The 11,580-nt window shown below is 31.5% G+C and overlaps 1 protein-coding gene across 1 annotated transcript; it reads left to right on the top strand.

Annotated features, from left to right (window-relative positions):
• Nucleotides 1-683: 683 nt before the first annotated feature.
• LOC149570537 (uncharacterized) lies at nucleotides 684-1,631 on the top strand. Its single transcript, XM_089817912.1, has 2 exons — nucleotides 684-886; nucleotides 976-1,631. The coding sequence occupies exons 1-2, from the start codon at nucleotides 778-780 to the stop codon at nucleotides 1,479-1,481; spliced, it is 615 nt and encodes a 204-aa protein (XP_089674038.1). The 5' UTR covers nucleotides 684-777; the 3' UTR covers nucleotides 1,482-1,631.
• Nucleotides 1,632-11,580: the final 9,949 nt, after the last annotated feature.

Genomic DNA, 11,580 nt, shown 5'->3' with positions numbered 1-11,580 from the left:
TCTAGAAATTTCTATATATTTTTAAATTTACATATTACTCAAAGAAGGAAACTTCATGAGCTAAGTAGAAAGTTCTGGAGTATGCATTAAATGCATTTCTACCACTAAATAAATAAACATTATTCTAATAGGAACAAACTTGCATGGACATTTATTCGAAGGAGCCATTAGCGCTAACAACAACTCCAGTAGTAGCATCAACAGAGAAGGGTAAGGCCATTATAACCTAAAACAATATCCCGTAGTAAACGTGGAACAACAAACGGCAAAAACAAAGAGTTTTAGAGAAAGAAAAAGCCATACAAACCCTAATACAGCCAAAATAAAAATTAAAAAAATGAAGAAGAAAAAAGTTTCATTTTAATATAGACTAGATTATAAAAATCCAAATAAATGACAAAAATAAGTCGACTGAAGAAGGGCAAAAGCTTGCTCACAATACCTTGGATAAAAGCACAAGGAACATATTCTAAAACGTTAACTCGGCCTATTATACGCTTTTCCCTTCCTCGCATTCCTGATCTCCATATTCCATTCTTGAGCCCGTTTCTCTTACTTGGCTAACAAGACAGCGCATCCGACGGAAAAGCAAAAACATCAACTCACGTACAGAATCATTTTCTTCACAAGCGAACACTCTATTTATGCATTCCATCTGCTTCTCTATCTAACACACACTTTCGCTACTTTGACAACCATTATCATTTCTACACGTATATTGTTGGCTCGTTCGTATCCTTTTAAGTTGGGACTATCTTCTAAGCATTTCAAACTGCAATGGAATTGAATCTGGCATGGGGAAGTGCACACACAACAAGTTGTAGCCATGGCGACGTTAGATTGAGAGAGACCCGCTCCTCCTACTTTCTCAACCTCCTCCTCAGAGGTACTTCATTTCTTATTATACATTCAAAATCTTTCTATTCTTTGAGAACCATACTATCTAAACAGAACCATATGTTTTATGTTGTGCAGGACGTTTGAGCACGGATGAGATAGAGGTGGAGATGGACAAGGAGCGGGGTCTCATATTACGTGGAAAACGTTACTGCAAAGAGGTGGGAATGGTAAAGTGGAAGTGCCGTCTCATGTCTAAGAGAGGAAATCGTTTCAAAATTCCAGAGGACGTGAACATGGGCGCCACCAGAGGCAGCTTTCAACAACAACATATGTTGCACGTTGTGATGCCCAAATTCACGAAGCAGAGCAGAATGAGGCCATACCATGTCATTCACATTCACTCCTCTTCTCGTCAAGTGAAATCACCAGCTGTTGTGAAAGCAAACCATTCTTTGTCTTGTTCTTACACAAGTGAAGTCATTAATAAGAATACAATCTCTTCTTCTACGAGCTGTATGTCGAACGCAGAGGGAAAAATTCAACAATATCACAGGAGGAGGAGGAGGAGGAGTATAAACAAAATCATTGCAAACAGCAGTCAATTAATTTCTTATTTATTAGATCGCAAGTATTCTTTGTGAATAATAAAATACCCAGTCTCTCCTTAGTACTCGTTATGCTTCCAAGGATGTCTCAAGCATGGGAATAGTCCGTGCCTGAATTGTAAATGGACTGTCTTGTACAGATATCTCTTTTATATTTTATTTATCTTTCCTAAAGATGATCAAACACATTCATGGCCTCCTTCAAACACATTCACAGTCTCTTTAATCAATTTATTTGTAAGTGTTGATTTTTACTATATGTGGGCGATTTAAAGGGACTTTATACAGACCTCGAGGAAGTTTCTTCTTATGAATTTTACACTGGACATTGAACGGCATTCCGTGGTGGTTATTTTAGAGACTATGCACCTTACTATAAATCTAGTTGCTTGAAATTATGGTATCGAATTATAAAGTCTTTAATTTAAAACTCTACTTTGTTTATGGTAATTATCTCAGGCCCCGTTTGGTTGGGAAGATGAATTTGTGGCATAACTAGGTTATCTTATAATCAGGTTTTCGAAAACCTGGGTTTTGGAAAGCCAATGGTCCATTTGGTTGACACGGAAGATGAATATACTGTGGACCCCACAATATTATTAAAAAAACTATCATAAAATTCAAAACCTAGTTTTAATTTCGAATTCCACCTTTTTATTGGAAGAAACATCTTCCAATTTTTAATCAAAATTGGAAGATGAAATTGAAAACCAGGTTATAATTTTAACCAACCAAACGCCCATGTTTTTCTGCAAAACTTGGTTTTACCCCTGATAACCTGGTTTTAACCCTCATCTTCCAGCAACCAAATGGGGCCTTATGGTTAAATCACATGAAAATATAGAGCCTTCTTTCAAGAGATTTTGTCCCACAAGCAATTCTTACACTTATTTTAAAATTATTAGACTTTATAAGTTTTGGTAGTTCTTTTATTCTATACATGTGAATTATAAGGTATGGCATCTATAATAAAGATAATTATGTTATTATGTTATTAGATCATATAATGTCAAATCATCTTAGGGATTACTATTAAACTAGCATTTGCACCTTTGAAAGGTGCAAGGGTTAAGCCAATAGTCTTGTATACTTTTCATGATGCTATTGAATAGTTATTCATAAACTCTCTCAATCTCATTCCGTACCCCATGTAAGTTATATCTCTCTAATTCAAAAACATAGACACTCCTTTCTCCCTTCCTATCTCTATTTTATCTTAACCTTCTTTATCATTCTCTCATGTGTATCTATATCCTATTTCCGCTATTTCTCTATGATTTATTATATGTATGTTTTCTATCTATCTATCTATCTATATATCAAGTATGTATGTATCACCTCATCTATCTTTATCATTCTCTCTCATTATCTCCCTCCTCTTCTCTTCCTATTTCTCTCCCTACCACTACTCTCCTCTTTTTCCCTTTATAAACTACCTTCCACTTTGATATTCATTCATGATCCATCTATCTATACATTGTCTCTCCCTATGTTTCCCTATCTATTTATATCACTATCAATATTTTAACCTCTCTACCCCTTTTTAAATTTATATTAATCATCTTATTAAGTTTCCCCATGGCCCCCTTACTCTCCCGTTATCTCTTATTACAATTACCTATCCTTCTATCTATCATTTCCCATTCAAAATGGACAACCTAGCTATTTGAAATCAATAATTTAAAATTACCTTCATCTCATCAAATTTATCTCTACGTCTACCTCTTCATCTTTCTCTAAATTGATATATCTCTCTCTATTTTTATAGATCTATGTGTCTTTCTCTAATTAACACATTCTCCCTATCAACATCTCTATCATTTCTTTTATATATTTCTTAAACACACACACTTATTTCTATGTCCCTATCTCTATCTTATCTTACCCCTCTCTTTACCATTCATCTCTCACTATCTATATTCTAATTGCACCTTTTCTCTTTGATCTTATATATGTACCTATTCATATACTATATGTCATCTCAAATATCTTTATTTGATCACTTTATCTCCCTAGTCTCCTCTCTTCTCTTAGTATTCCACTCCCTCCTACTTACTTTCTCTCTATGTTTCCCTTCATCTCTCTCTCTCTCTCTCTCTCTCTCTCTCACACACACACACACACACACACACACACACACACACACACACACACACACACACACATTTTCCCTCCCTTTTTTTTAATTTTTTTTTTTTATCAATACGAGACTTTTTTATCTCTCTATCTCTCTTCTCTCTTCATATTTTTCATCTTATTCACTCCCCCTGTCCTCTCTCCCAATATCCCTCCTAATATCTCTATACCCCTCTAATTATCATTTCTTATATGAAATGGATAACCTAGCCATTTGAAATGTACACAATATATCAGCTTTTCATAAAACTAAATAAAATAAATAGCCACAAATATATTGATTAATATAAGCAAGGATAGTTGATAGATGCATTGAATATTTACTTTTTAAATCTTATTCTCTAACCACATTAAGGGTTGGTTAATTTGAATTACAAATTTATTAGGTTTACAATATGTTTAACTAAGATTTATACATATATAATTTAATATTGATTATCTAACCCTAAAGCTCATCTTATCTCATTCAAAAATATTTAAATATAATATAATCTTTAATTAGAATGATTCTACGAATATTAATATCAAAGTCATATCCAACATTTTTGGTAATGGGTACTTCTAAATTTTAATGCTCTCAATGTAATACTCTATATGAGATAAGAAAACAATTTTAAAAAACTCCTCCATTTGATAAAATAACAATTACTTTAAATTAGGTCCTTCCAAATTGCACTAATAATGATGCTTTGAAATAAATGAATGCCCATTCTAGAATCAATAGGAATATATTATTTATAGATAACATATAATATTCTAAACTTACTATTACTATATTGAAATTATAAAATAATTATTTTAAAAACAATATTATATTATTAATATATTATTTTATATTAGTATTATTTAAAAAATAATTATTTTATATTATAGATGTCTTATTTATATTTACATTGTGTTTATGATGATCCAATAAATCTTTAAACTATAGAAAAAACCCTAAACTCTAATTTCACAACTATAAATAATCTCACACCAAACTTAAAATAAAACAACACTATCTTTAATTATATTATTGTGTTTTCAAGTATAATTTTACTTTTTTAAATCAACATTTTAATTTGAACTCAATTTTATGAACAATATTTAATTTTGATATTTGTTTTATTTTTATTTGTTCGAAATTTCAATTTATTTTATTTTATTATATGAGTGAGAAGATAAACCTCAATTTAACTTTTAAAATATTAAAAAAAGAGCATTTGAAGATTAAGAAAAAATAGTAAATTATTGTTATAAAGGAGCTTTCATTAGTCTAGTACTCATTATTATGTATCCACTAAATATAATGTTACATAATATTACTTTCACATATATCTTCGTGCCACAATACAAAACCTCAAAAGTAACAAAATGCTATTTATGAGATACATCTGAATTACAAGGTTCTTAAATTTTTTGTTTTTCAATCAAAATTCAAAGAGGGCGAACTTGTCTTGATTACTTGGATGACAAATCAATACATACAATCTTCTCCTTACCCCCAAAAAAAACGTAAAGACGTCCTTTTAGAACTTAAATTTTAAATTGCTATATAGATAAATTATAATTAATCATACTCCAAAATATTCGTCATCAAGAATCATGTTTCATCTCTATATTTTTTTGGATATATAAATTTTTCAATAAATCAGTCTATTTAAGCTCCTCGAATTTAATTAAAAAAAACAATGTACACTTCAAAAGAAAATTACATCACACCTAGCACTTTTTTAGAAGTTCAAGTGACCAAACAATACATGGGTGTAAGGCTCAACCAGCTCTGTGGGTAGTTTGAAAATGAAGGCAACATTGCTCCAATGGACTGTCCATCATATACTCTCAAATCATCCAAAAATAGTAGTTATTCCTTTTTAGGCATCTAACTATGCCCGTAAATCAAAACAATCATATGAATAAGCCTATTGGCTTAAAAATTTTGCAGAATTTTATTTTGCATTCCCAATATTATCTTTTTTTTAAAATTATAATTGTTTGTTTTGATCTCTTGTACTAGTTATTGAGGGCTACTATTAATGTGAATTGGGTGTACATAACTCTTGGTCTTGTGTGAAGTTTATTAGTTCTTGTTTAAAAATGATATATTATATTTGGATTATTTATGAATTTTATGTATATAAAAATTTGAAATTTTCTTTGAAAAAATAATGGAAATTGACTTGAATATCCTAAAAAATCACAACATAAAGCCTCGAAATTGCTAGGAAGCACCTAAAATGTAGGGCCCATTTGCCGTTGCACCAAAAGCCATGACTATTAGTGAACATGGAACACCACATAATTAACCACCTGTGGGCAGGGGAGCGCCTCGCATCACCCAACAATCTCCCCCTCGACGCGCATACCAGGCGCTTACGTGGGTCGGGAAGGCACCGGGGAGATTTGAACCCATGACCAAGCCAAAACCAGGCTCTGATACCAATTGTAGGGCCCATTTGCCGTTGCACCAAAAGCCATGACTATTAGTGAACATGGAACGCCACATAATTAACCACCTGTGGGCAGGGGAGCGCGTCACATCACCCAACATAAAACCCACCAGTGTATGGAAAAAAAAGTTCAAAATCATGGTACTAAACTAGTTGCATGCTGATAAAATCACTGCCAAGGGTGCTAGTTGATTTGAGCACCAAGTTGCACAAACAGAACTGAGATAGAGGGCCTATAATGGTTGCAAAGTCTAAGGTGCAGACGTGGAGTGTAGTACTTGCATAACATGTGGAGAACTATTGTCAAAGGTCAAAGGTCTGCACACTTCCAAAGGGGGATGATAGACCTTGATCATTTTATTCCAAACGAACAATTAAAACAAAGATTCAAAATTATTAAATCTTATATTTATGTAAGAACTAGAATTCTTTATCTTTATCTTGTTTTATGTCCTAGATAGAAACATTTTGTTCTAAAAGTATACATGTACTTTATTTGGAAAATACAAATTCATTGTGTCTTCTTTTCTTATATCTATCATTTATCTTCTCCAAGTGATGTCTTACATTATGATGCACATGATTCATATTTTATGAAAATGCTACTTATAAACCTTATGTCTTCCTTATTGAGGTCTATCAAATTCTAGACATTATTTGGATTACTACCATATACAACCATGATTTTAACTAGTTATGTTATATATTAAAATAATCTCAATATAACTTAATTATATATTTATACTAACTAGAAAAAATATGAAATATAAATAGATTTTAATCATGAGAAAATATATATGGCTTATTTTACTATTGATTAATAGGCAAAACTCAAAGTAATATTCTTAAAATAAAATTATTTGTAAGAAAGTATGTAGTAACTTATTATTTTAAAGTTTATAATTTATTAATTACATCTAGTGCCAAAACACTTTCTTTACTTACATCTAACATGAAACTTGTTCTCATAATAACATTATATTTAAGTCATTGTTTGACAAACATAGGTATCTCATAAAAATAGTTTCACTAGAAAAAAATGGGAGCACACTTCGAAAGTAGGAGCCACATAAAACAACACACTAAGTCAATGAATAGTGTGTTTTTTGATCCCAACTATTGCACACAAACACATCCCCTTGAAAAAAAATTCACCTGATGTGAATTTTTCAAATCCTTAGTCCTCATAACAGTAAAACAAGTTTGTGGTATAAAAATAGCATCTGCAATCAACACCTCTTTTCCTTGTGTAGATATAATCATGCCTAGAAATCAAATCCCTCTATATATTTACAATTACATTCTCCCTTCGTATCTCTTGAACTAGTCCACTTTTCCTTCCTATGTAATCTTCCACTTGTAAAACCCCCCGATTTCACATAGATAGATATTTAGTAGTTTTTATTTTAGGAAGACTATTCTCTATATATAATGAACCTTCAAGTTTGTATGAGTAGATACATGTATGTCTCTAGAGTACATTATTTCTTTAATTTGTTGGTGTAGTTATTGATATTGATGTGAGTAGATAAATTAATTGCATTTGAGCTTCCATAGTTTGTAGATTGTTTTCTTCTTGTTTTGTCACTTAACCTAAACAAATTTCTTGACATTGTTTGATTTCAAAAAAATTAATCATACTAGGATAAGTCCATGAATCTTTTACTTGTTGTGAGATGGTCTAGCATATTATCTTAATTTTTGAATTCAATAGTTGCATTTAAGGACACCCACTCTCTCATTTCAAATTATAGTAGAATGTAAAGATGACATCTAGATCTAAGAGTGTGAAACACAATCTACTTTATATCATTTTCCTTCAAACTTATTCTACGACCATAATAAAATTTATTTCTATTTCAAATTCTTGTTTGGAGTTTTAAAATTTATTCCATCTAAGGAGAACTTAGCCCTTGTCATCTAACAAATTCTTAGAGATGTTTGTAAATACTAACTATCCTAGCAAGAATTTAACTATCAATGATTAAGTGAGTTGAAGTAGGTTGTGAAGTGCTAGATTAATCTAATGCATTAGATGGACACTTCCAAACAAAAAATAAATTTAAATATTTGAATATGAGTTCAATAAATATAATTGAAACCAAAGTGAGACAAAATAATAAAAGATATATTAAAATCTTTATTTTAAACAATTTTTATTAGATTTTTATAACATCTTTTATAATAGTTAATTTTAATCATAAATCTAACTAAATATTTTTTTAATTAAACAATAATCAGCCCAAACCTTTATCTAATCAAAACTAACATCTATATAAAAATATTTTTCTATTGTGTAATTTTTTTTAGCATCAACATTTCAAATAACACTACATAATCCATCATCAAAATGAAAAAATTGTGTTAAAAATGAATATTCTTTATCCCTTTACTAATATAATTAAAAAAAACCCCACATAAAAGAGAATGAATATCAATGATCACTACGTCTTTTATTACGCCAGAGGCATTCCCTATTTGAACTTCACGAGCTAAGTTTTAGAATCAAAGGATGAAATTTCGCTAAAGGCATGGACGACCATAAAAAGTGTTTCATCCATTGATTTTCCCCACCAATTTTTCACTGTACAGCAACATACATGGCCTTATATGAGACGTCCCAAGTTGATTTGTCTGATCGACGGTTCTAATCATTTCCTAGCAGTGGACGACCATTGGATTCATTTACACCATTAGATGAGATGGACGATATCATTTCTTCCTTTTCCCTCGCAACTTGTAAATCCATGTCACTGCTCTAAGCTATGTTTATCCATGGATCTTCGGGCTTTGATTAGAATCGAACCAAACACGATGGAGGTAGTGAGACATGGGGTAGCTTACAGAGGATAAGACATAATTATTTAAAATAAAATGCTGGAAACCATGAGTAAATGTACGACACACCCACATTTACTTTGCAGTCAATGGTTGCAGACGTGTGTCAATACGTTCTCACACAAGACAATTATTAAGCGCATTCAATTAGTTCACCTATTTTTTATGGTTGAAAAGTTTTATTCTTTCGTATTAGATTTTAGCATTAAAAAATTCAATAATTATTCAAATTGTAGTAATTAATGAGACATTGAGAAATCACTTTAATTTGATTACAAATGTATCAATATCTAATTATATAACAATCTAAATTTATACATGATTAGAAAAGTATTTTATTGTTTAATCTTGAAGTTGAAAGCTTGAAATTGATTGTATAATAGTTTTAACTGAAAGCTTAAAGTCGATTGTATTGATATTATCTATGAATAAAATATAATTGTATTATCTTTTAATAACTAAAATATCATTTTCCTTGTTGTTTGAACTCTCAACTCAACTCAATCTTAACTGTCCAACATATAAAACTTTGAAAAAGTGGAGCACAATAGTAGGCAATAACATATGGGCAGTGTTTGCGATGGATAGAAACCTCCACTTTATAAGCATCAATAGACACGAACCAAAATATTTAGTGTTTCCTATCTTTGATAAAGATCTAGATAATAATGCTTCTCGCTATGTACTTACATCCATTTTATTGAATGAAGTTGCATGTATCTCCAAAAACTATCCATCTGTAAATTGGAACTTTGAAAAGAACCCATAATTTTCTTGATTCTACACAAAGAAGAAATAACAAAATGTCCATTCATTATTTATGCATTTATAGTGTGATGAGTTCAGAAGCACAACTGTAGATTTTTAAGAGTTTGAATTTTTTTAAATATAATATAGAAGTGTAATAAAGGAGAGAGAGGGGATAGCATGGAGAGGTTGTGTGTGAGAAAACTAGATTTGATAGAGAGAGAAGGGGGTAGGAAGAAAGAAGGGATATGATGGAGAGAAAGAGAATCAAGGATAGGAAGAGGGGGAGGGGATAAGATAGAAAGAGAGGGGGGGGGGGGGGGAATAATATGGAGAGAGAGAGAGAGAGAGAGAGAGTAACAGATAGGAAGGGGGGGAGAGAGAGAGAGAGAGAGATAAGAGTATAGGATGGGGAGATAGAAAGAAATAGTGGACAAGATGGAGAGATAGATAGATAGATAGATAGATAGATAGAGAGAGAGAGAGAGAGAGAGAGAGAGAGAGAGAGAGAGAGAGAGAGAGAGAGGAGAGAGAGGGGATAAGATAGAGTGAGAGAGTGATTGATGTGTGTGTGCGAGAGAGAGAGAGAGAGAGAGAGAGAGAGAGAGAGAGAGAGAGAGAGAGAGAGAGAAGCCTAGATAGGACATGGAGAGAAAGATAGAGAGTGGGAGAGAGCATGATTGGTGGAGAAAGTGAGATATCAATTGATGGAGAGAGAGAGAGAGAGAGAGAGAGAGAGAGAGAGAGAGAGCGAGAGAGAGAGAGAGAGAGAGAGAGAGAGAGAGCGAGAGAGAGAGAGAGAGAGAGTAGGGGATAGGAAATGGAAAGAGAGGGAGAGAGGATAGGAGGGATGGAGGGAGGGAGAGAGAGGGGGGTGTGTGTGTAGGGGATATGATGCAAAGAAGGGGTGGGAAGAGAGAGTGGTTAATGGAGAGAAGGAGAGAGTGATTGTTGGAGAGAGTAGGGGATAAGATGCATTGAAAGGGGTAGGAAGCTTTCTTAGAGATAGGATGGAGAGAAAGAGAGTATTGGATAGGAAGAGAGAGATGCTTAGATAAGGTAGAGAGAGAGAGAGTGAGAGAGAGAGAATGAGATAGGAAGAGAGAGAGGGATAGATAGAATGGAGCGAGTGAGAGAGAATGGGGTAGGAAGAGAGAGAAGGCAAGACCAAATTTATGAAGAAATATTAAATGTTGTTGTCATCAAAAAAAGTAGAGATGAAAGGGAATTTTATTCTACAAAAACATAATATAAAAGTGTAATATTATTCATTTAAATTATGGCACAAAAGCCACATCTAAAAGGAGATGATTGTTGATAGTAATTGAATGAAAGAGATTTGAACATAGACTAGCACTTGCACCTTTGAAAGGTGCATGGATTATGCTGATAGCTTGTTATATATAATCATCATTTTAGATTATCAGCCAATTAATATCGATTATTATATTAATTTCATTTTCTAATTTTTATTATTTTAACATTATTCTCATTGAAAATATTTACATAATATTATAGTATAATTATTATAGAACAATATATTTTAGTTTAAGAAAAATATATTAATATTATCTTGTCTAGAAATATATAAAAATGAAGGGTAGATACAAAGACATTATATATTGTATAGTGGCTGCTCCCAAGAGATTTGTTGCTATTTTTTGCTATTTTTTATAAATTAATTTAATATTTTTATAAATTTTAAATTATTTCAACTTACAACAAATACAAGCTACTACTTGGCACTTGTTTAAGCTGGAGCATTTTAGATCAGTTCACTATTCACTAATAAAAATGCTTAATTTTGAAATATTAATAACGCAAGAATATTATGAAAGTTACAAAAATAATTGAAATTCTTAAATAGAAATTTATTTAACTAAATAGGTCCAGTTAATTCTTATGTTGATAATAATTTAATGGAAAAAATATTTTTCAATTTAAATGTTTACTTAGTACTTATATTATAATGAATGTAAATAATA

The sequence above is a fragment of the Cupressus sempervirens genome, chromosome 3, assembly GCF_028749045.1.
Source record: "Cupressus sempervirens isolate cs-2001-9-10 chromosome 3, ASM2874904v1, whole genome shotgun sequence".
Taxonomy (NCBI): Eukaryota; Viridiplantae; Streptophyta; class Pinopsida; order Cupressales; family Cupressaceae; genus Cupressus; species Cupressus sempervirens.
This window is presented reverse-complemented; position numbering and strand designations above follow the sequence as displayed.

Bases quoted from the DNA above. Each gene is read 5' to 3' on its own strand.
- LOC149570537 (XM_089817912.1), top strand. From the start codon at position 778: ATGGAATTGAATCTGGCATGGGGAAGTGCACACACAACAAGTTGTAGC. The intron at 887-975 runs GTACTTCATTTC...TATGTTGTGCAG, and splicing joins TCTCAACCTCCTCCTCAGAG to GACGTTTGAGCACGGATGAG.